General features: G+C 49.5%; 1 protein-coding gene across 2 annotated transcripts; it reads left to right on the forward strand.

Annotated features, from left to right (window-relative positions):
* The first annotated feature begins 288 nt into the window (after window positions 1-288).
* On the forward strand, window positions 289-24,204 carry WTIP (WT1 interacting protein). 2 transcript variants are annotated; one of them, XM_081216492.1, is made up of 8 exons: window positions 289-1,081; window positions 6,136-6,237; window positions 18,628-18,695; window positions 18,855-18,917; window positions 19,084-19,214; window positions 20,010-20,061; window positions 20,763-20,831; window positions 23,698-24,204. In XM_081216492.1, the coding sequence occupies exons 1-8, from the start codon at window positions 403-405 to the stop codon at window positions 23,836-23,838; spliced, it is 1,305 nt and encodes a 434-aa protein (XP_081072618.1). In that variant the 5' UTR covers window positions 289-402; the 3' UTR covers window positions 23,839-24,204. The 2 variants fall into 2 exon arrangements, with proteins under 2 accessions (XP_081072618.1, XP_081072619.1); XM_081216493.1 differs by lacking the exon at window positions 20,010-20,061 and having other exon boundaries at window positions 23,698-23,846.
* Window positions 24,205-25,323: the final 1,119 nt, after the last annotated feature.

The following is a 25,323-nucleotide window of genomic DNA, read 5'->3' on the forward strand; positions in this document are numbered from 1 at the left end:
GCGTAGGCTCCGCGCCCCTCCGAGCTCGCGGCGAAGCGCGGACACCGCGGCTCCGCCGCCGCCACTCCCCCCACATTCCAGAGGCCGCAGCGCCGTCTCCTTCCTCGCATTCCTGCCCCCACAAAGGAGTCCCTCCGCCCCCCGCACAGCCGCAAGGAGGAGGGGACGCGGCCCGGCGCCTCCGAGCGCACATTCCTCCGCCGCGCGCGCCACCGAGCGGAGCGCCGCGGCCCCCGGCCCGCGCGTGGCCCGCAGAGCGACCCCGGCCCGGCGCCGGCCCCGCCCCGCGCCCAGGGGTCCCGGGGCGGGCTCCGGGCTTCGGGCGGACGATGCGGCGGCGCGGCCGGAGCGGCGGCGGGAAGCGGAGGCGGAGGTGACGCGCCGGGGCCGGCGGGCCGGGCCATGCAGCGCTCCCGGGCGGCCGCGGACGAGGCGGCTCTGCTCCTGGCCGGGCTGGCCCTGCGGGAGCTGGAGCCGGGCGGCGACTCTCCAGGCCGGGGTCGGCGGGGGCCGCGTCCCGGGCCGGGAGACGAGGCGGCGCAGGCGTTGGGCCGCAGAGGGCAGGGCAGCGGCGGCGGCGGCGGCCCCGAGGCCGGGGTGGACGGACTGAGCCGCGGGGAGCGAGGCCCGCGGCGCGCGGCGGCCCCCGAGCTCAGCGCTCAGCCGGCGGGCAGCCCGCGGGCTAGCCTGGCGGGCTCCGACGGAGTCGGCGGCGGCAGCGGCAGCGCCCGCTCCAGCGGAATCAGCCTGGGCTACGACCAGCGCCACGGCAGCCCGCGCTCGGGCCGCTCGGACCCGCGCCCGGGCCCCGGGCCGCCGTCGGTGGGCAGCGCGCGCTCCAGCGTGTCCAGCCTCGGCTCCCGCGGCTCGGCCGGCGCCTACCCCGACCTGCTCCTGCCCGGCGCCTGCTCCGCGCCGGCTCGCTCCCCGGAGCCCGCCGGGTCGGCCCCTTTCGCTCTGCCTTCGCTCCAGCTGCCCCCGGGCCGGGAGGGCGCCCCGAGCTCGGCGGAGCGGCGGCTGGAGGCGCTGACCCGAGAGCTGGAGCGGGCGCTGGAGGCGCGCACTGCGCGGGACTACTTCGGTGAGCTAGCGCGGCCGCGCGGCCCGCGCGCCCCGGCCCCAGGCCTCCGCTATCCTCGTCGGGGGTCGGGGACGACCTCCGGGTAGGCGGCCGGCTCGGCCGAGGAGAGCGCTGGGTGGGCCCAGGGCTGGGCTTCGGACAAGGGACCGGGCTGCAAAAAGCGTGTCTCCCTCCCGTGGGGCTGGGGAGCTGGCGACGTTTGTTCCCGCAGACGGAGTGTGTGTGTGAACCTCCAGGTCTGGGGCTTGTTTAGGACAGTGGCTTAGCCTCTGGGTCTCCGGGCCGGGAGTTCTGGCAAAGTCAGTGGATGCGTTGCCCCTAATTTAGAGAAAAAGTCACGTTAATAGGCAGAAAAAGCTATTTTTGAATAATTTCTTCTTAACCCTTGGCACTTGCTTCAGCTCATCGTACTCGATGCTTTGTGATCAGCCGGTCAGCCGAAGCTGTGTGTTTCCCTTCCCCCAGCAGTAAGGGCTGTGAACAGGGGCAGGGAGGTGGCGTGGCCTGGATACCACCGGCGCCCGCCTGACCTGAGGCTTTGATAATGGTAGTGGCTGAAAGTAGAGTCTTTGAGGGAGGAGAAGCCCACGCTGGCGGGGAGGGGGGGAGACTAAGCTGGTCATACTGCGCTGCCCTCGCTCTCGGCTGTGCTGTGTATATGGGATGTTTCCGAAGGGAATCCTGCTTCACATCATTTGCCAAGACCACCAGTCTCTGACAGCCTCCCTTTCTCAGTCTGACCTTGGCCCTTTGATCCCAAGTCCTTTGGACAACTTGAGGCTTGAGGTTCTGAGGGGAGGCCTGGGGAGGGGCTTCCCTCCGTCCTTCACTGATAAGTAGGCACCTGGCTTTGGAAGGGGTGGTGGTGGTTATCATGTCTGGGACTGAGGCTGTCCGTCCTGGAGTTTGTATTTCATGGTTCATTCCAGCTAGCAGCTCAGGACTGCCCTGAACTGGATCTTGAGAGGGAAGGAGGTTGCATGGGACAGGCAGTGGGGGCACTGCAGGCCGAGGGAAGAATGTGGGCAAAAGGAGACAAGTAAGGATGTGTACGGTTCCGTTATACTCCCTGGGGTTGCAGCCCAGGGAGGGGTCAGGTGGTCAAGGGAGTGTGTAGGCCAAAGGGTTGTCCTGCCTTTGGGAGGGGACCTGCTCATCTAGGAGCATCACGGTGAGAATTTGCGGTCTCGTAGGTCCGGAGGCTGCTGTCAGACCGCCTGGGAGCTGGGAGGGAGTGGGAAGCCGTTGCCTCTCATGCCAGGCGGGTACCAGGAGCAGAAGCTGGGCTGCCTTCTGAAGAGAATGAGATTCCAGCGCTCTCTCCCGGGGAGACCGCCCCTTTTCCTGTCCCCACTCGCTGCAGGGCCTGGGCAGGGGTGTGTTCTCTGGGCCTCCGTAGCTACTCCTGAATCTGTGTGTGAAGACCGGGGCAGGTAGTGGGAGAAGCGAGGGGGCTGATGGGTCATCCTTTCTCATGGGACCTGCTGCTCCCATTGAAGCCACGTGGGAGTGGGAGGTCAGTGATGATAGATCTTCGGGGTTTTTTTAAAGAGAAGCCAGATCTAGGTAACATTTTCCTGATTTTTAAAAAATATGAGCAGCCATTTGCTTGAACTGCTGTTATCTTACTGCCGATATTCCACATCTTGGGGCTATGAAAGTGGCAGTTTCGTACAGATCAACCTGAATAGTACAACATTTTCCAAAAGGAAGTCTGCAGGTAGCATGAGCTCAAGAGATCTTGATAAACCTCACCCTTGGAGTGTTTTTTCCTCTCTGTCCATCCCTTCTTCTTGGCGCTGGCGCCCGCTCACCTCCTGGCTGCTCTCTTGCTTTCATGGACATCTCTCCTGACCAAGTTCTGCTGGCCATGAGCCAGCCAACAGCCTCAGGCCTCCAGAACCTCATTCACTTTGGTGATCTCTCTGCCTTCTCTTCAGCCGCCCACCCCCAAGGCCACACCCTGGATTTGCCTCGCTTCAGCTGTCTCCAGTTCTGGGTGCAGCTTGCGTCTCACCACTACGTCTGGTTCCTCTGATTGCTGTTTGCCCTGCAGAACCGTGGCTCCAAGTCAGTGCTGCAGCCCCCTTTTCTGCCTCTCTATTAGGCCGCAGAGTGATGGCCTTTAACCTTGGTGCTCTTCTGGGCACCACCCGTCACTCTGAGCCTTGGTCAGTTCCCTCTTTCAGTCCCTCAACAGCCTGCCTCTCTCTTTGGCCCTGCCCGTGCTTTCTACTTTGCTGAGGATAATGGCGTCAGCAGTTGCAGTCTTGGCTTCCTGTCCCTTCCCTGAAGGCTCTCAAGTCCATGTCCAGGTCTGAGGATGAAGGTCCTTCCATCTCCAACCTGTACCTCCTCCATCTTCAGCTTTCCTCTTTCCGCTGGCCCTTTTCTTTTGTTTATAAATATGTATAACATATTAAGCAACAACAACAAAAATAAGAAAAAACAACAAACCCAAACCTGTATGGCCCCAAGGCCTTATCCGCCCTTTCGTCCCGTCTTCGCATCCTAGTGTCTGGTTGACATCGTCTTTGCTTATCCGCTTTCGATCTCCCCTCAGCCCGTCTCTGTCTCCTCCCACTGGACTGACCCAGCTCTTGCTCAGCACCCTGGCGATGCCCCAGCCTCAGCCCCAAACACCAGAGGGCATTTGCCAGGTCTTGTTGGTCTGGATCTTACTGCATCCCAAAGGTGGAGTCAGCTCTCCTCCGAAGCAGTCTACTCCCTGGATCTTGGAGGTACCTCGTGGTCCTGGTTGTCCTCCTTCAGCGTATTTTCATTAAAGTGCTGCAAGCTCATATTTAGCAAAAAATCAAACAGAACCGAGAAACAAATAATACAAGCTCATAACTTCCCCTCTGGCCCATCTTTCTGTTCTGCTTCCAATAGGCAGCCGACTTTTGCTCCTTGCATCGTGTTTGCTGGTAACTTAGTCACATGACAAGGCCAGGTTTTCAAAGTTGATGGACAAGAGTGAAGGTGTGAGGGTGGGTCATTTTCACTTTAGAAAGATAAGTCTGGCTGCAGTTTTGGGGATGGATTATCGGGGGCCAGGGTAGGATGCTGTGAGGAAGCTGTTGAAACAGCAAGTGGGATGAGAATTGATGACGTTGAATCGGGCCAGTGGGAGTGAGGGGAGGGAATGAAGTCCAGAGTAGGGAACAGAGTTGGAGGTGAGAAAGATGGGGTAGACCTGGATGCTTCCTGAAAGTGCCGTTTTCTGAGCAGGAACCCAGAGCTCTCTTCTGGACCTGAGGTGGTCTGGGGCCATCTGGGAGGTGGATTAGTGGCTCAGGAGAGGGATCCAGGCTGGGCAGAGTGCCAGGAGCCTCGGCAGGGGTGAGCATTTGGGAGCAGATGGCACTGGGGTAAAGCCACCTGCGGAGACCTGTAGAGGTGGCGTGTTTGGCTCTCAAATTCTCAAAACATTTAAGTTAACAATTAATTTCAGTATGGAAAGATTTCATGCACAAATCTAGATTTCTAGCTTTTCTTGAAAAATCAGAATCTTTAGAAGAGCTGGCCCTGCATTCCTCCCCGGTAGCCATCAGTGGAGCTGAGGCGTGTCTGTGACCTCCGGCGGCCATGGCTTTCTTCTCCATTCACCTGGGTGCCCACCAGCCACTTTTACTTTCCTGCCTGGTTTGAGGGCATCTGAACTGTCTCTCCCTCCCCTGGGGAGACTGAGGCATGGGAGACCCAGGACTGAGCAAGGGAATACCCAGTAGAACTGGGAAGAGAGAAGAACTAGAAAGCCAGGTGCGGGTCATATTCTGGAGACCCGAGAGGAGGAGAGGGCCCCCTTTAGCAAGATCAGAAGAGAAAGTCCATAAATCTGCACCGTTAGGAGATGACAGGATGTGGACTAAGCTTTCTTTCTTGACTGAGGGGAGGGGGAAAACGGGGTGGCTGATGGGGAGGGAGGTTTTTTTTAAGGTGGGAGATGCTCAGCCGTGGTAAATGTAAGGAGAGAGATCTGGTGGAAAGCAGGAAGGAGAGGGTGAGGGCAGCATGTCCTGAAGCAGCCAGAAGACTTAGGGTCCAGGGGGCAGGGGGGGCCCGTCTCCATGCTCTTTGTGGCATGGGAGACCTTTGGTGAGTCTGTAAGAGGACCTCTGATGTCTGGGCTGGACACCTGCAGTCTCCACGGTCTCTAGGAGGGCTGGCTAGAGAGTTCCCTAAGGCTAGTGCTGGCCTTTGCCCTGGCATTGCTGGCCACCCCTCTCCTTACCACCCCTCCCCTGCCTGCCAAGCACCCCACCCTGGGGTGGTCCCCAAGTCCACTCAGTTATTCCCTGCAGAGCAACTTCCCTCTCTTATTTCCTTTAGACCTTTGCTCAGATACCACCTTGTCACTGGGGCCTTCTCTGACCATCCTCTTTAAAAATCACACACTCAGACATATTCTTAATCAGCCTTCTTTTCCTCCATAGCACTTGTTTCTACCTGAGATGTGATTTACCTGTTGTCCATCTCTCTCCACTGGAATACAGGCTCCTTGAGGTGGGGGGGATTTGTTTGGTGCGTTGCAGAATCTCTGGCACCTAAACTATGCGGGGTGTCAGTGTCCATTTGTTGACTGAACAAGAGAATAACTTGACCTTATTGTACAGATGAAGGAGGTGTGGCTGGGAGGGTCAGGGATTCTGCCCTGATTGTGTCTATGTGGTCTTCATTCTTTTGGGTTCATAGACAGCAGAAAGGATTTTCCCTCTGTCCACGAGCAGATCAAGGTGAAGGGGCTTAGACCAACTTTCCAGGTATAAACATGTCATTGTAATTTTGATGGTGTGGACAGTGTCAGTTAGCTCTGACTTGCCACGTGCTTTGCTAAACTCTTTGAGTCCTCAAACAACAGCAGCAAACCCTAAGTAGTGGTACCCTTCCTGTCCCCATGTTAGCCATTAGTAATGGAGCGATGGAGGCCTATGGAATTTCCTTGCCCAAGATCACGTGGCTGGGCAGCATTAGGACTGGGAGTCAGATGCATGTCCATTCAAGTCCACAGTCCTGGTGCTGATCGCTGCTCTTTCCTGCCTCTTCTTCCATAGGGATTTGCATCAAGTGTGGGCTTGGCATCTATGGAGCGAGACAGGCGTGCCAGGCAATGGGGAGCCTGTATCACACCGATTGCTTCACCTGCAACTCCTGTGGTAGGTAACCTCTCCCCTGTCCCTCTTGCACTGTGGATCCCCTTGCACCTAAGTCCCAGACAGATGGACCACCCAGCTCTGGCCCAGGCTGGAGTGTGGAGGAGGCTGAGTTATGGCCCCTTTTCTTCTGGCCTAGTCTGCTTGAGAGGCCCAGGCTCCTGGGGAGATCTGCTGGGCCCTGGGGAGGGAGGCGTGAGGCCAGGGAGGAGCCTTTTGCTGGCCACAGGGAAAGGCTGCCCTTCTAGCCCTTGGCTTTGGAACCTCTGTCCTGGGCAGGGTACTGATGTCTTTTGGTTGCCTGGGTGGGGCTTGTGGAGCCAGAGATGTGCCTTCTGCCTGCCTGGATATGAGGCTAATATTTTTTTCCCTGCAATATATTTTTTGTCCTAATTTTACACACTGTATAAAATCTAAATGTTTTAATTTAACCTAGACAAAGTTATAAAAGAAAAAAGTAACTATAATCCAACCAACCTAATAAGTCTGCACTCTTGATCTTCTTACTGTTCTTTCATGCTTTGCCCTGAGAAGACATCTTTTATTTATATACACAAAACATTTTAATACAAAACATTTTATTTTATAAAAGTGTAATACGACTTTGTTATAAAGCAGAAACTAACACACCAGTGTAAAGTAATTATACTCCAATTAAGATGTTAAAAGAAAAAAAAGTGTAATATGTACACAGTGTTAAGTCAGATAGTCCTGAGAAGCTATTTTTGCAATAGCAAAAACCCACTTATCTTTCTACCCCGGTCTTGTTCCCCAGGGGCAGCCACTTAGTATTTTTTAGCAACTTCATCTAGTAGGCACCTCCGTGTTCTAACAGCATACACTGCTGTTTCTTGATTATCAGTTTTGGAAATGATTTACTTATGTTTGCTGTGGTAGGTGAGGAATAGGTTCTCATGCTGACTGTTCTCCCCTCTCTCCTTCCGTCTTCTCAGTGTAGTCATCATAAGTTGTGATTAAGTCAATAAACCAGGTTTATATTACTATAATATATGACTATGTAAATATTATTCACTGCAGAACCAAGGATTATACTGGGGTTATATCTCCTTTTTTTATAGTCATTTACTTTTCCTGGAGTTTTCTTTTTAACCTTTTCTTCTCCTTGCATTGTCTTGACTTAACATATCCTTCAGTTTCCTCTCCCCACTCCAGTTGCCCCATTTTAGTAGGCATTCTTTTGAGTTCCCCCTTGGAGCCCCTGGCCTCTCCTTAGTCTGAGCCAGTTGCTCTGTGGTCCCCTGTGGGGTGTTCATTCTGTGCCTTCTCATGTATATTGGTTGGATTGAATCCACTGTCTCCTAGAAACTTTCAGCTGCAGGTTACAGAAAAGCTGCTGAGGAGGCTTAAACTCTAAGAATATTTCTTGACTCATTGAACTGGGAGCCCAGAGATAAGGCTGGCTTCAGGCTGGGATTGATCTAGTGGCTTAGGCCCTATGAATAGCTTGGCTGTGTTTCCCTTGGGTTTGGCTTTATCCTTAGGGCGACTTCTCTTATGGTAGTGAAATGTCTGAGGCAGCTTGAGACTTCCATTGGGACACCACTGGTCTGGAGGAAGAGGGGCCATTTCTTCTGGTCGTGTTTTTGGGGTGGGGAAACTTCTTTTCCAGAAAACATCTAGCAAACATCTTCCTGTATATCATTGGCCAGATCATCTCACACATCCATTCCTGAACCAAGCCCCCTGTGGCTGGGGGGAGTGCTATGATTTGATTGACTTACTTGCCTGAGTCTCTGAACCATTACAAGGGAAGAAGAATTAGCTTTATACTAATCAAACCCATCCATTGATAGGGGAGTGGATTCAGGTTTCCCTTAAACACACCAGGCTGTCTGAGGTAAGGTTGGTTACTGAACACAACTTGGATAAGTAGGGAGGAATCGAAGCTGTGAAACAACCAAAACTGTCCAGTGTTTTGCTGTAGTTGTCTAAGCAGGGCAATGTGGGAGGTAAATTTTCTGAATTCTGTTGTGTCTAAAATGCCTTTATTCAACCCTCACAATTTGTAGTTTGACTGGGAATAGATTTTCAAATTGGAAATAATTTTCACTAAACATTTTGAAGTCATAGATTTATCTTCCAGAAGCCATGGTTACTGCTCAATTCTGATGCCATTCTGATTCTCATTTGTGTGTGTGTGATCTGTTTTTTTCCGTTTGCGAGATCTCAGGAAGAGGGCTATCATTGAGCAAATCCTGCAATAGCCTCTGGAAAGGGCTGTGAACTGCACAGTTGCAGGGGTTGCCACTTACATAGATGCCGCAGGAATGGTGCTCCTGAGATTGTGCATTGTAGCTACTTGGCTTAGGATACTTTCTTTATGTTTGGTGTAGGCTTTGTGCCATTGGTGGTGCTGCGTACACACAGAGCCCCATTAGACTGGAGACTTGCCCTTCGGTTCTGGGAATTTTTCTTGTGTTCTTATTTATTCCCTTCTTCTTTCCACTGGTACTGAGTTCAACAGTGTATGAATCAGGATAATATATTATGACCAAGTTGAGCTTCCCTGAAGAGTACTAGTGGAGTCACAATAGAAAATTCATTAATGTAACTCACCTCATTAACAAACTAAAGAAGAAAAACTATATAATCATCTCAATAGGAATAGAACAACCAGTCAATAAAATCTGACATTCAGATTTTAGCAAACTGGAAATAAAAAGGAACTTTCTCAGCCTGATAAAAGTTGGTTACTAAAAATCTATGCAAACATCATACTCAGTGGTGAAATATAAGAAAAATGGACCTTTAAAAGAGGAAAGGACAATGATGCCTGCAATCATGTCTTCTATTCAGCATTGTACTGGAGGTCCTAGTCATTGCAGTAAGACAAGAAAAATAAATGTAGCCTAATCATGTAAATATTCATATACTGTTGAACATGGGTATATAAAATAGTGTTGAGATGTCAGTTTTTTCCAAATTGATCTATAATGCATTGTAATTCCAGTTAAGCAGGCTTTTGTGAATTTGACAAGCTAATTCTAAAATTTAAATGGAAGAGCAAAAGGCTAAGAATAATCAAGATGATCTTGAAGAAGAGTAGGTTGGGCAAACTTCCACTGCCAGGTGTCAGTATATATTGTATAGTTACATTAATTAACTTCATGTGGTACTGGGGCAAGGATAGACAAATAGACCAATGGAACAGAGTGGAGAGTTTAGAAACAGACCCATGTCTGTGTGAAAACTTGATGGGTGATAGAGACAATGTTGCAGATGGTTCTGGGAGAAGTGGTTATCCATCTAAAATAATGAAATTAAATCCAGGTGTATCAAAGACCTAAATGGGTAAAGAAAAACTTGACAATTTTAGAAATAAATATAGAAACATATCTTTACCAGTCTTCTGGTTAAGAAAAAATTTTTTTTCACGCAAAAACTGCCAAACTTTAAAGAGGGGGTTGACAAATTTGGCTACATTTGAATTAAAAACCTCTATTCGTTAAAAGACACTGTGAAGCATATGGGAAAACAAACCTTATACTGCCACAAACATAACTGCCAAGGATCATTTTTGTTTGTTTGTTTACAGCATTGCTTTTTTTTAATTTTATTTTTTTAATTTTTATTTTTATTGGGCTATAGGGGATTGGTTGGGAAATATCTCTGCAAGTTATGCCCTACTAGGGAAATGTCCATTCTAATTTTCCTGGGATAGCTTTCGGAGCTTTTTCTTTTTCTTGGAGCTGCTGCTCTTGCTGGCAGCAGCCTCTTCAGGTCCACTGCTGAGTGGCTCCTCCTTGGAAGAGAATTTCCTCTTTTTCTTGGGGACCCTCTTGTTTCCTGACTCTTCAGGGTCACTAACTGGTTCCTCTTTAGGGAAGGATTTCTTCCTCTTGGTAAGACTTCCACTGCCAGCTGTCTCTTCAGGATCACTACTAACCAGCTCCTCCTTGGAAAAAGATTTCTTTTTTTGGGGTTTGGAGGAGACACATGGGTCTTCCATTCCATTCTCCTAAGTAGCCTCCCGAGACTTTTTTTTTTTTTGCGGTGCGCGGGCCTCTCACCGTTGTGGCCTCTCCCGTTGCGGAGCACAGGCTCCGGATGCAAAGGCTCAGCGGCCATGGCTCACGGGCCCAGCTGCTCCGCGGCATGTGGGATCCTCCCAGACTGGGGCACGAACCCGTGTCCCCTGCATCGGCAGGCGGACTCTCAACCACTGCGCCACCAGGGAAGCCCCCAGGGCTTTTGCTTTTTCTTCTTTTTGGGTCTTTCACTTGTCTCCTCACATTCCTCCGGGGTACAGCATTGCTTTTAATGTGTCCAAGAAATCTTTGTAGTTTCATGTTTTGGACATCTGTTTTTATTTTTTAAGCATATTAAACCTACCTGTTCTGTATTCTGTATCTAATTATCCCAATAGCTGATGACTTTTGAAGTCCTACTTCTATTGTTTATTGTTTCTCCTCACTCTTGGTGATGATACCTTGTTTCCTCATGTGTTTTGTAATTTCTGATTGTGGAAGTCTGTGGGAATTCATTGAGGTGTATGTTGAAGGTGCATTTCCCTAGGGGATGTTTGAAAACTTTATTTTGTTTATTTATTTGGCCGCTCTGTGTGGCATGTGGGATCTTAGTTCCCCAGCCAGGGATCGAACCCATGCCCCCTGCAGTGGAAGTGCGGAGTCTTAACCACTGGATCACCAGGGAAGTCCCTGAAAACTTTTTATTAAGGAAAAAACTCAAACAATATATTTTTTCTTTTGTGAGTATTCTTATTACTTATGGACTTGTATTCATGTAATGTGTTGCAGTACCACCATTATTCTTTTTGATGCTCAGATTGCCAGAGGAAGTCCCTTCCAGTTGACTCCTGTGCCCTTTTGACATGTCCCCATTGTTCTTTGAGCACTCCTTTACTCTGGCACAAGATATATTCGGTTTACCTTTGTTTTTTTTTTTTTTTTTTTTTTTTTTGCAGTATGTGGGCCTCTCACTGTTGTGGCCTCTCCCATTGCGGAGCTCAGGCTCCGGACGCGCAGGCTCAGCAGCCATGGCTCATGGGCCTAGTTGCTCCGTGGCATGTGGGATCTTCCCAGACCGGGGCACGAACCCGTGTCCCCTGCATTGGCAGGCGGACTCTCAACCACTGCGCCACCAGGGAAGCCCTGTTTTTGTTTTTGTTTTTTTTTTTTTTTTTTTGCTGTATGCGGGCCTCTCACTGTTGTGGCCTCTCCCGTTGCGGAGCACAGGCTCCGGACGCGCAGGCCCAACGGCCATGGCTCACGGGCCCAACCGCTCCGCGGCATGTGGGATCTTCCCAGACCGGGGCACGAACCCGTGTCCCCTGCATCGGCAGGCGGACTCTCAACCACTGCGCCACCAGGGAAGCCCCTTGTTTTTGTTTTTAATTTAGTACAATTTACATGTAGTGCAGCAAACAGATCTTAAGTATATAGTTCAAAGATTTTGGATAAATGTGTACATTTATATTACTCACACCCCTAACAAGGTTATAGGAAATTTTAAACACCCGAGAAACTTTCATCTTCCCTTTTTTTCAGTTAATCCCCATATGTTCTCCCATCACATCCACTCAACCAGTGTTCTGATTTCTACCATCATAGATTAGTTTTGTCTGTTCTAGAACTTCATGTAAATGCAACCATAATAGTATGTACTATTTTCTTTCTCTTTTTAAAAAATAATTAATTAATTAATTAATTTAGGTTGTGTTGGGTCTTCATTGTTGCGAGCAGGGGCTACTCTTCGTTGTGGTGCCGGGGCTTCTCATTGCGGTGGCTTCTCTTGTTGGAGAGCACGGGCTCTAAGGACGCAGGCTTCAGTAGTTGTGGCTCACGGGCTCTAGAGCGCAGGCTTAGTAGTTGTGGCACATGGTCTTAGTTGCTCTGCGGCACGTGGGATCTTCCCGGACCAGGGCTCGAACCCATGTCCCGTGCATTTGCAGGCGGATTCTCAACCACTGCACCACAGGGGAAGCCCCGCATTTTTTTTTTTTTTTATCTATGTTGTTACATGAATCAGTAGCTCACTCCTTTTTATTGCTGAATAGCATTTTTATTGTATGAATATACCACAATTTGTTTATCCATTTATCTGTTGATAGATACTAGGTTGTGCTATGAACATTCTTGTACAGGTCATTTGTGGACAAATGTTTTCATTTCTCTTGGGTAAATTCCAAGGAATGGAATTTCTGGGTCATAGGCTAAGTGTACGTTTAACTTCATAAGAGACTGCCAAACTATTTTCCAAAGGGGCTGTATCATTTCATACTCCCACTAGAAATGTAAGAGAGTTGGGTTATTTTACATATTTGCCAACAACTTGTATTTTAGTCTTTTTAATTTTAGCCATTCTAATGGATTTGAAGTGGTATCTCACTGTGGTTTTAATTTGCATTTCCCTGACAACTAATGAGGTTTGAGCATCTTTTCTTCTGTTTCTTGGCCATTTATATCTTCTTTTGTGAAGTCTGTTCAAGTCTTCTGCCCAGTTTTTTAAAAAAATAATTTTTAATTTAATTCTTACTCCCTTTTTATTTTATTTATTTATTTATTTATTTATTTATTTGCGGTACGCGGGCCTCTCACTGTTGTGGCCTCTCCCGTTGCGGAGCACAGGCTCCGGACGCGCAGGCTCAACGGCCATGGCTCACGGGCCCAGCTGCTCCGCGGCATGTGGGATCCTCCCAGACCGGGGCACGAACCCGTGTCCCCTGCATCGGCAGGCGGACTCTCAACCACTGCGCCACCAGGGAAGCCCTTATTTTATTTTTATTTAAAAAATTTTTTGGCCTTGCCATGCAGCACGTGGGATCTTAGTTCCCTGACCAGGGATTGAACCTGCAGGCCCTGCACTGGAAGCGTGGAGTCTCAACCACTGGACTGCCTGGGAAGTCCCTCTTTTGCCCAGTTTTTAAATTGGGAGTTGTCTTTTATTATTTAGTTATAGGAATATATATGGTAAAAGTTCTTTTCAGATGTTTTGTGAATATTTTCTTCCTTTTTTTTTTTTGTTTTACGGTTATTATTTTGGTGACTTAAAATTTTTTGTCCCCTGTTAGGTCGTGAAGATAGTCTCCTTTGTTATTTTCTAGAAGCTTTAGGTGTCTCATGTTTAGGTTGATAACCATTTCATGTTAATTTTTCTCTATGGTATGAGGTAAGGAATTGAGTCTTATTCGTTTTTCCATATGAATATATAGTTGTTCCAGCACCATGTGCTGAAAAGACTTTGCTTTCCCACGTGTATGTTTGTTGAAATATTTATGGGTCTATTTTTGCCCTCCATTCTGTTCCGCTGATCTTTTTGTCTCTCCTTACCACAATATTACATTGTCTTGATTTCTGTAAGTCTTAAAATAGGTGGTGTAAGTTTTCTAGTTTTGTTGATCTTTTCCAAGATTATTTTGGCTATTCTAGGTTCTTTGTATTTCTATATAAATTTAAAAATTGGCACATCAGTTTCCACAGAAAAAAAATAGAGTGCTGAGAACTTGATTGGGTGGCACTGAATATGTAGATCAATTTGGGGAGAATTGACATGAGAACGTTTGAAGCCATGAGGATGGTTGTCGGAACTGTGCAGGGTCCAAGATATTTTCCTGCATGCAAGCTGACTAGCTAGCCTGCCAGTGTTTCACAGGTGCTGGCTGAAGACACGACCTTCCTGGGACATACAGCACTGCAGGCAGCGTGAGCTTCATGTTCACATCGGTTCTGTGTGCCCTCCTTGGTCCCACAGTGGTGACATGGATGCCAGCTGTGTGCTGCACAGGCGGTGGGTCTCTATGTCATGGCTGAGGAAACCTGAGCTTAGGGAACCCCAGGATTTTATAATGGGCTGCCAGCAAAGCTGTGTGACTCTTATCCCAGAGAAGCACATTATCTTTATTTATACTGAACAGCAAACCAACCTGCCTTCTGCTTCAGAGGGAGATGCTATCTCTGTCTTCTAAGCAGTTTGCTCCACAGACGTCCTTGGAAAGATAATTTGGAATGAAAGCCGCAAGCCGTTTGAAAGATGTGCAGAAATGGAAGGGATCCAATGGAGAACTGTCTTCCAGCAGTGGTATAACTCTATTTATGTAGCTCTTTTAAAATTTCTCTCAGCAAAGTTTGGTTTTGCTGAGTAAAGTCAGACACATCTTTAAATTTTTCCCTTAGTATTTTATGTTTTTTTGGGGATGCTGTTATAAATGCATTTTAAAAATTGTAAGTTTAGGAGACTTCCCTGGTGGCGCGGTGGTTAAGACTCCGCGCTCCCACTTCAGGGGGCCCGGTTTGATCCCTGCCCAGGGAACTAGATCCCACGTGCACGCTGCAACTACGAGTTCACATGCCACAACTAAGGAGCCCGCATGTTGCAACTAAGACCTGGCACAACCAAATAAATAAATAGATATTAAAAAAAAAAGGAATACTGAAGGTGCTAGTAAAATGCATTCAAAATAATAAAAATAAAAGTTGTGAGTTTATTTTCCAATCACTTGTTGCTAGAATATAAAAATATTTTTGGTTTTCATATATTGACCACCTATTCTACAGCTTTGCTAAACCTACTTATTAGTTCTAGCAGTTTTTTCATAGATTCCTTATGACTTTGTATATAACACAATCATGTCATTTGTGTTTATAGTTTTTCCTTTCTCACCTGTCTTATTGCACTGCCTAGCACATCCAGTATACTGTTGAATCCTAAGGGGAAAAGCATTTACTATTTCACTATTAGGTCTGATGTGAGCTCTGGGGCTTTCATAGGTGCCCTTCATCAGGTGGGGGAGGTTCCCTCTTGCTCCTGGTTACGTGTTGTCATCTCCTGACTCTAATGGCCTCTCATAGGTCTGCTGGGGCTGTGGTTTTGACAAGGATGCCTTTTAAAGTTTTTGTTCAATTTGTTTAAACTAAAAAAAACCCACATCACTCATTTCTCCCATCTCTAACCCCCTGTGTCTTGCAACCATCAAACTCTTCTCTGGGTCTATGAGCTTTTTTTTTTTTTTTTTTTTTTTTTAAGATTCCACATATAAGAGAGATCATACGGCATTTGTGTTTCTTTGTCTGACTTATTTCACCTAGCATAATGCCTTCAAGGTCCATCAATGTTGCTGCAAATGCCAAGATTTCATTTTCATTCTTCTTATGGCTGAATAATATTCTGGTGTGTGTGTGTGTGTGTGTGTGTGTGTAATTTTTTTATCCATTCATCCATCAATGGACGCTTAGATTGTTTCCATCTCTCCGTTATTGTAAATAATGATGCAGTGAACATAGAGGTGCAGATATCTTTGTGAATTAGTGTTTTTGTTTTCTTTAGATAAATACCCAGAAAGGGAATTGCTGGGTCATATGTTAGTTCTATTTTTAATTTTTTGAGGAACCTCCATACTGTTTTCCACAGGGGTCGCACCAATTTACATTCCCACCAACAGTGAACGAGGGTTCCCTTTTCTCTAAATCCTAACCAACACTTGTTATGTCTTATCTTATTAATAATAGCCATTCTAATAGATGTGAGGTCCTTTGTTGTTAATTAATTGACCATATACGTGTGGGTTTATTTCTAGGCTTGCTATTCTGATCCATTGATGAATGTGTCTGTTTTTATGCCAACAACATACTTTTTAATTACTGTAGCTTTGTAATACAGTTTGAAATCATGAAGCATGATGCCTCCAGTTCTGTTCTTCTTTCTCAAGATTGCTTTGGCTATTTAGGGTCTTGTGGTTCCATGTAAGTTTTAGGATCATTTGTTCTAAAAATACCATTGGAATTTTTTTTTAACATCTTTATTGGAGTATAATTGCTTTACAATGTTGTGTTAGTTTCTGCTGTATAACAAAGTGAATCAACTATATGCATATGTATATCCCCACGTCCCCTCCCTCTTGCATCTCCCTCCCACCCTCCCTATCCCACCCCTCTAGGTGGTCACAAAGCACCGAGCTGATCTCCCTGTGCTATGCTGCTGCTTCCCACTAGCTATGTTTTACATTTGGTAGTGTATATATGTCAGTGCTCCTCTCTCACTCCGTCCCAGCTTACCCTTCCTCCTCCCTGTGTCCTCAAGTCCATTCTCTATGTCTGTCTTTATTCCTGTCCTGCCCCTAGATTCATGAGAACTTTTTTTTTTTTAGATTCCATATATAGTTATTAGCATATGGTATTTGTTTTTCTCTTTCTGACTTACTTCACTCTGTATGACAGACTCTAGGTGCATCCATCTCACTGCAAATAACTCAATTTCGTTTCTTTGTATGACTGAGTAATATTCCATTGTATATATGTGCCACATCTTCTTTATCCATTCATCTGTCGATGGACACTTAGGTTGCTTCCATGTCCTGGCTATTGTAAATAGTGCTGCAATGAACCTTGTCGTACATGACTTATTTTGAGTTATGGTTTTCTCAGGGTATATGCCCAGTAGTGGGATTGATGGGTCATATGGTAGTTCTGTTTTTAGTTTAGTTTTCTTTAATAAATTATTTATTTATTTATTTTTGGCCACGTTGGGTCTTGTTGCTGCCCGCGGGCTCTCTCTAGTTGCGGTGAGTGGGGGCTACTCTTCGTTGTGGTGTGAGGGCTTCTCATTGCCATGGCTTCTCTTGTTGCGGAGCACGGGCTCTAGGTGCACGGGCTTCAGTAGTTGTGGCTCGCAGGCTCTAGGTGCACGGGCTTCAGTAGTTGTGGCACACGGGCTTAGGTGCTCTGTGGCATGTGGGATCTTCCCAGACCAGGGCTCGAACCCATGTCTCCTGCATTGGCAGGTGGATTCTTAACCACTGTGCCACCAGGGAAGTCCCCTGTTTTTAGTTTTTTAAGGAACCTCCATACTGTTCTCCATAGTGGTTGTATCAATTTACATTCATTCCCACCAACAGTAAAACCATTGGAATTTTGATAGGGATTGGGTTGAATCTATAGATTGCTTTGGGTAGTGTGGACATTCTAACAATACTGATTCTTGCAGTCCATAAGCGTAGAATATCTTTGCATTTATTTGTGTCTTCTTCAGTTTCTTTCGTTAATGTCTTGTAGTTTTCAATATACGGGTCTTTCACCTCCTTGGTTAAATTTATTCCTAGGTATTTTATTCTTTTTGATGCAATTGTAAATAGACTATTTTCTTAATTTCTGTTTCTGATAGTTCATTTTTAGTAAAAGAAACACAGCAGATTTTTGTGTATTGATTTTGTATTCTGCAACTTTACTGAATTCATTTGTTCTAACAGTTTTTGATAGTCTTTAGGGTTTTCTCTATATATTATGTCATCTGCAAATAGCAACAGTTTTACTTCTTCCTTTCTAATTTGGATGCCTTTTATTTCCTTTTCTTGCCTAATTGCTCTGGCTAGGACTTCCAATACTATGTTGAATAAAAGTGGTGAGAGTGGACATCCTTGTCTTGTTCCTGATCCTAGAGGAAAAGCTTTTAGCTTTTCACCATTGTTTATGATATCAGCTGTGGGCTTGTCATATATGGCCTTTATTATGTTGAAGTACGTTCCCTCTATACCCGCTTTGTTGAGAGTTTTTATTATGAAAGTATGTTGAATTTCATTAAATGCTTTTTCTTTCTATGTCTATTGAGATGATCATAGGATTTTTATCCTTCATTTTGTTAATGTGATGTATCACACTGACTGATTTGCTGATGTTGAACTATCCTGGCATCCTTGGAATAAAGGATACCTTTTTTTATATTGGGCTCCTTCACCTGGTGGGAGTTGTACTAATAACGTTTCTAGATTGAGAAATTCATTCTTGGGCTTCCCTGGTGACGCAGTGGTTAAGAACCTGCCTGCTAATGCAGGGGACACGGATTCGAGCCCTGGTCCAGGAAGATCCCACATGCCGCAGAGCAGCTAAGCCCGTGAGCCACAACTACTGAGGCCCATGCTCCTAGAGCCTGTGGTCCGCAACAAGAGAAGCCACTGCAATGAGAGAGGCCCGTGCACCACAATGAAGAGTAGCGCCTGCTCACCACCACTAGAGAAAGCCCGCGCAGAGCAACGAAGACCCAACGCAGCCAAAAATAAAATAAAGAAAAAGTAAAAAAAAAAAAAAAAAGAAATTCATTCTGCGGAGTCTGCTCTGAATTCCACTGAACTTAAAGCAAATTTTTTTTTAAATTATCAGAACTTCAGTTTACATTTGAGAAACAGGTCTTCATATGTTTGCTTTGACAACCTCTTACCACAGTTTTGTCAACAACATATTCTATTTAATTTTTAAAAAATATTAATTAGCGTAATGATAATAACATAACATTAGAGGGAAATTTAAAAATTTGTCTGCAATCCGCTTCTCGTCTGTGGGAGGAGGGTGCTGAGAAACGGCAGCAGGAGCATTGTCCCTGGTCCCAGCAGGCCAGGGACCCCCTTCTCAACCCTCGTCCTTGCAGGGAGACGGCTTCGCGGGAAGGCGTTCTACAATGTGGGTGAGAAAGTATACTGCCAGGAGGACTTCCTGGTGAGTCAAAGCTGTGCCCTGGCTGGTGCCATGGGTGGGAGCAGGGGCGGGGACCCTCCTTCTGATTCATGTGGTGACCTGAGGCCAGGAAGCAGATGCTGGCTGGGCAGCGAGTGCCCCTTTGTCACATAACATCCTGGATCCTGTGTCCCCTCCCAGTACTCCGGCTTCCAGCAAACGGCTGACAAGTGTAGCGTGTGTGGACACCTCATCATGGAGATGGTGAGAACCTCCCCCAGGCTCCTGGAGCCCCTCTGACATGCGCAGAGTCAAGGACCCCACCCTTTCACCTGTTGGAGACCTGCCAGGGGCTCAGAGCCAGAGTGTCTTCTGGGGGCTGTGCTGAGCCTTCCACCTACACTGACCCTTCAGTGCCTCCTGCCCCCAGATCCTGCAGGCCCTTGGGAAGTCCTACCACCCGGGCTGCTTCCGGTGCTCGGTGTGCAACGAGTGCCTGGACGGCGTGCCCTTCACTGTGGACGTGGAGAACAACATCTACTGTGTCCGAGATTATCACACGTGAGTAGCCAGCGCTGTGCAGCAGTGTGACTCCATGGTTCCCCTGCCTCTCCCCAGGAGTATTTTTCTGGCCTGCCTGTCTGTGCCCTCCATTCTTGGCCCGCTCACTTGTGGCCTCCGCTGTGTGCTCAGTGGTGGGGCGAGGCGCACATCTCTGCTGGAGCCTTCTGTCTCAGTCCTCTCCTCCCCCTGCCTTTGCCTGCACCCCCTCGTCCTAGCGGTGGGGACTCGGGGCTGCCCCACCTAGCTTCTGTCCCGCTGCTCTAGTGGCCAGGCAGGACTCTTCTGCCTGGAATGGGGGCTTGGGGTCTCTGCAGAGTCTCTTTCTGCCTGTCCGGTACCCATGTGACCAGGTGATCTGTTCTCCGTTGCTGTGGCTCCAGGCTCAGCCCTCGGACCTCTGGTCCGGTGCTGCTGCCTTGCATGGGGTTGGTGCTGGGCATCGGTTCCTGGTACTCAATGTGGAGCCAGGCTTTGCAGGGGTCTCAGCTAGAGGAGGCCCAAGCCTGGACATGAGGGGGCAATGGCTGGCAGGAAGCATGAGGGAGAGGCCAGGGCAGAACCTGAAGAAGCCATCCTGGAGGAGGTGCTGGGGTGGAGGTGAATTGGGGCACCACATAAAAGGCCAGTGCCAAGAAGGCATGGCATAGGATGCTCCTACCCCAACATATCCTCACAAGGAGAGGGGGCCTGATGCTCGGGCCACGTCATGGGGCTACTATGGGTGGACCTGTCCTCATGCCCTTGGCCTCTGGTCACTCAGCTGGTCACTTCTGGTTTCCTTTATTCCTCCAGGGTTTTTGCACCAAAATGTGCCTCCTGTGCCCGTCCTATCCTCCCTGCACAGGTAGGAACCACTCACCTGGAGATGGTCAGGGGCCTGGCCCCGCCTGGCCCTGCTGGTCCTTCCTGGGTTGGCCCCAGGTCTTGGGCCCCAGTGGGAGGGATGAGCAGGCGCTCCTGCCCCCTGTCCCTCTGGGCTGAGGGACATGTGTTGTGCCCAGTGCACGTACGGTGCAGGTGTCCCCGCATGAGTTAGAGGGAAATGGTGGCCCCTGCTGCTTGGCTGCCCCACTGGCCCCTCAGCTCCGTTGCCCGTCGATGTCAGGACTGGCCCCGGGCTCTGCGAGCTCGCAGCTGAGACGGTGGGGGAGCAGACGAGAGAAGGATGCAGTTTGTGCAGGAGACATCCTCGGGTGATGCACCTCTCTCCGGCACTGGGTCTTCCACACATGCTGGCCCTGGGGAAGCAGGCCTGGCAGTGGTCTTTCCTGACTCCAAAGAACTGAAAAGAACACGTACGCACACACTGACACCCACGTGATGGCTCTCGTCAGCAAGTGTGCATGCTCTCGGCTGCAGCCGTGGAAGGAGGCCTATGGCACACGCACATCCATTTGTGTGCACCCACTGATGCCTGTTCTGCCCCGTGGGAGCACCCACGTCAGAGCTCACATGGGTGTGAATGCACAACCCCCATGACAGGAGCGCGTTGTGTAGTTATGTGCCCACCACACAGTTCGCCTCAAGCCCTGTCTCTTCCTCCAGGGCTGTGAGACAACCATCCGTGTGGTGTCTATGGACAGAGACTACCACGTGGAATGCTATCACTGTGAGGTGAGCCTGGGTCCCCCCAGAAGGCTGGTGGCCAGGGTAGTCCCCCTCTCACACAGGCCTCCTTCTCCCTAGGTACTCTGTGGGCTCACCTCCTCTTTTATGGTTCTACCCCATTCTGCCTGTCCTCCCCCAGTGAGGTCTCTCCCTCCCCTCCAGGATATGGTTTCTCTCAGCCTGTTTCTCATTCAGTCAAATATTTCCCGAGGATGTTCAGTGTTGGGTTGCTGTTGATGTACAGAGAATAAAGCAGTCTCTATCCTCCAGAGAGACAAGTACTCAGGCAGTATTTATACAGGGTCATCATTGCTATCAAGGGGAGTTTTCAGAGCACATAGCAGGCCTTGGAAAATCAAGGAAGGCTTTCTGGGGGAGGTGACACCCAAGCTAAGATTTGAAAGATGAATAAGAGTTAGCCAAGGAGCAGGGAGAAGGGCATTTTCAAGCAATGGAAGCAGAATGTGCTAAGGTGTGAAGGTGAGTGTTGTTTTGTTTCACTGGAGAAGTTGGCAGGAGCTGTGGACGAAAGGCCACTTGAGCTGAGGAGTGTGGACTTATCCTGAGGGCAGTGGAGAAGGATCGAAAAAGGATGACGCCATGTCACTGAGATTTTAGAAAGGGCACTCATGCACTCATGCAGAGAATGAATGGAGGAAGAGGGAGTAGGGGCTGGGGTTCCCTGAGGAGGCGGGTAGAGTCAAGGTTGTGGCCCTGGGTTCCAGCAAGTAGAGTGAGTTTAGTGTTGGTTAGATGGTACAAGAGACTGGATTTGGTCAGTGATTGGATGTGGGAGTTGAGGGGTTGGAAGGTGTCCATTACGACCCCAGGAGAGAGTGAGGGTGAGAGGAGGAAGGCATTAGATGATCTCACTTTTGGTAGCTGGAGACACCTGAACGGAACTATCCAGGCGGCAGCCGGATGTGCTGGAGTATAAAGACTGGTACAGGTGCAGGAGTTTGGGAGTCATTGGCTTACATAGCTCTTTCCTCTCTGATACTCTGCCCTGTGGTTTCTAGTTGCCTTTGCCTCCCCAAATTCTCAGTTCAGAGAGACCAATGGGCAGCCTGGAAAAATGTCTCCAGGTAGTAACCTGGGCAATTGTAGGGCTCTCCTTATTAGTTTCCCTTCCCTCAGAGATCACTGGCCTGCCTTGCCTGTTGTTCAGAGTCTGAGAATCATCGTTTCATATATTTTGCCCAGTTTGCCATTGTTAAAGGTAGGGTGGGAAATCCAGTCCTTGTTACTGTCATGGCCGGAAGCAGGAGTCCCATCATGGGCATGTACATGGCCACTGAAGCCAGGGGAGTAAATGAGGTCTTCCAGGAAGAGCTGTAGAGGAAGGAGCCGGGGCTCAGGATAGCCCAGGGAGCTCCAACATTCCGGGGGTGCATTCAGGCAGAGCAGCCACACAGGAGGCCTAGAATGAGTGACCGACCTACCGAGAGGTAGGAGGAAAACCAAGTGTTGGTTTTCAGAGCCCCCAGGGAAGAGCAGGCGTGTCAGTGAGAAACCTTCAGTAGGAATCTAGGGTCCATCTGCCCCTTGATGGGGGCAAGTGGCCCAAAGGGAATAGGAGTCCTGCTGGAGGACCAGGGAAGGGGGATCAGGAGCAGGTGTGGCCACAGTTCCTCCAGCAACCGTAGGAGGGCATCCTGCCCTCCTGGGGACTGCAGTGTCCCCTTGGGGTCGCTAAGCTCAGTCCTTAAGGAAAGGCTGATGCTGAGAGTCCAGGAGCAGGTCAAGCTGCAGGCAGATTACAACCAGCGCCTCGGGGCTGTGAGACATGGTGCTGCTGTCCCCAGGGGAGACCCTTGGATGGGAACAGGGGGGCTGTGGCCAGACAGGACATGGAGGACACCTGGGACCTGAGTTGCTTGGGACATGAAGCTCCATCACAACAGCCCAGCTGCATCACCTGTGTGGGGCGGGGTAGATGTTGGTCTCAGGGCCTTTGGGTAACAAGTGTCAGAGCTTCCAGGTTGGAGTTCAGCCCTGGGTGCAGTGAGAGGCTGACCAAAGGGGCCTCCTTGGGGTCGGGGGGGGTGAAAGGAAGGAAAAAGTCCAGTACGTCTTGCCTGGTGCCCCACTGTCGCTTGCAGCATACCATCCTCCATGGCTGCCCTTTACATTTCCTGCCTGTTAGAGGTCAAACACGAATCACATAACTTGTTAAGCAGAGAAAATTGGCCTATAAAATATCCTGCAGTGGTAAACATGGTGAGATAAGGGACATACAGCAAAACTCCTTGTTGAATTGATGTCTTCCGGTCTTCTGTTCCACTATCTCTTAAGGCCACTGAGGTCAGCCATTTGACCTCCCCCCCTTCCCAAGGTCACCAGTGACCCCCATGTGGGGATCCAGGAGGTGAGTCTCAGTTGTCCCTGTCCTAAGCTCGCAGCAACTTTCCTAGACTCTCCCTCCCCCTTCACTGGGCCCGTAGGTCAGGCTGCTTTGGGTTTTCCTCTTTCATCTTCCCCTAAAATCTTGGCTCCGCTCCTCTTTCCTCTCTTAAAGTTGGAGCTTCCACAGCTCAGCTGTTTTTTCTCTTCTCGTTTCTAGTTATCTGCACTCCCTGGGAGACTCCAGTTGTTTTGTTGTTAAAAACTATCACATTTTTATGCTGATGCCCCCATTTACTGCCCAGCCCTCTCTCCCAGACTCCAGCCTAGTGTCCGACTACCTCCCTCCTGGCTGGCTCCTCTGGATGTGTAAGACGCTCTCCAATTCGGGGTGTCCAGCACTGGGCTCCTGACCCCCTTCCCCCAAAGAGTAAAGGCCAAAGTCCTCCGGAAGGTGGGCAGGGTCCTATAGATCTCTGATGCACCCCTCCCTTGCTTACCCTGGCGCCGGGGCTGTGTTCTTCCCTAGGACTGCGGGCTGCAGCTGAGCGGGGAGGATGGACGCCGCTGCTACCCCCTGGAGGGCCACCTGCTGTGCCGCCGCTGCCACCTGCGGCGCCTCCGGCCAGGCCCACTTCCCTCACCTGCTGTGCACGTCACCGAGCTCTGAGCTGGGGGCGGGTAGCCCGACCCTGGGGGAGCCTCACCTGCTGTGCCACGTCACCGAGCTCTGAGCCGGGGGTTGGGTAGCCCGACCCTGGGGGCGTGTGTTTGTGTCTGCGTGCACACGCGCGCGTTTTTTCGCTCAGGAGCGCGTTTTCCTGCGCACGCACGTGTTTTCCTGCGCGCGCACGTGTTTTTGCGCGAGTATATTTTTGCGCGTGCGCCGGCGATGGATGACCCAGGTCAGTGTCGGAGCTCTGTGTCAGGGTGGGCGCGGCCGCCGGCTCCCACCCAACCCCTACTCCCACCGGCCACCGAGCTGCTGTCCGAGGGGCCGGCCCCGCGGCGAAGCTACTAATATTTATTCACCGTCTGTGCCTCCTCAAACGGCTTCCTTTCTTTCGGGCCCTGGCCGCCCCCCGCCCCCACCCCATCACCCGCCTTGTTTCGGGACCCCCTGTGCCCCGTGGCCTCGGGGGCAGGCTCCCAGACCGGCTCTGGGTCACGGGGCTGAAGGTGGCCGTTACCACGTGCAGGGGCGCGGGGTACACGGCCGCCGTCCTCCGACTGGCCTCGGGGCGGGAGCCAGTTTCCCTGTGTAGAAGGGGTCTGGGACCCCCTTCAAGAAAGCTCCGGGGAGGCGGGGGTTGGCGGAGGGCATGCGTGTTTGTCTCATAAGCTCCTGGCCCGCTGGTGGGTGGGAAGGGTTCGTTGTTTGGGAGGGGTCGTAGAAGGGGGTGAGGAATGACACCCTTAGGGAGTGGAGCCTGCGAAGGAGCCCTCCCTTCGGCCATTGTGGTTACGGCGGGTTTTGGCAACCGGGATTCCGATGGGCGTTTTCAGCCTTCATCCCGCCCCGGTCTTCCCACCCCTGGCTCCTCGTTCCCAACCCCTCCCGTCCTCGGCCTCGGGAAAAGAACACCTCGTGCAGAATTCCAGCCACAGGGCTCGGTCGAGAGAGACCGCGAGGGGGCGCCCTGCCCATCTGTTACAGGAAAGCACTGTGTATCAGGCTCCACAACAAAAGCATATGATTTGACTTAAATTAAGTTTTTCCTTTGAGAATATTTTCATTTTCTTTAAAAGAATATAGTTTTCTTCTAAAAACTTGGCCCACGGTTGTTATTTCTTAGGAAAGTTACAAGAAACTCCCAAATGTGCAATTTGTATATCATATATAGCTAGTGTTCAAGTGGTAAAACATTGTAGTTTAACTACTTTTGTATAAATTCCTCTAAAATCCCAAAATATGTGTTTGCCTTAAAGACTTTAGGCTAGCGTGGGGTTTTGTTTATGTCAGTGTCTTGAGAGCGGTTACCTAATGAAATGTATGTGGAAATGTAGATTTTTTTTCTTTTCCTCTGAAAGACACATCAGCATCGCGAAGCTTCTCACTGATGGCTTATGTTGGATTTGCACTTGTGCGTGGCCCCTGCGGCGAGAGACCTCCTAATCACAATAACCATCACGGTGATTTTTACAGAATATTTTA

This window comes from Mesoplodon bidens, assembly GCF_964165515.1.
Source record: "Mesoplodon bidens genome assembly, chromosome: 18".
In the NCBI taxonomy this organism is placed as follows: Eukaryota; Metazoa; Chordata; class Mammalia; order Artiodactyla; family Ziphiidae; genus Mesoplodon; species Mesoplodon bidens.

Excerpts from the sequence above, each read along its gene's own strand:
- WTIP (XM_081216492.1), top strand. The coding sequence starts at position 403 with ATGCAGCGCTCCCGGGCGGCCGCGGACGAGGCGGCTCTGCTCCTGGCC. Across the intron at positions 18,918-19,083 it reads GACACCTCATCATGGAGATG|ATCCTGCAGGCCCTTGGGAA; the intron begins GTGAGAACCTCC and ends TCCTGCCCCCAG. Across the intron at positions 20,062-20,762 it reads GTCCTATCCTCCCTGCACAG|GGCTGTGAGACAACCATCCG; the intron begins GTAGGAACCACT and ends CTCTTCCTCCAG.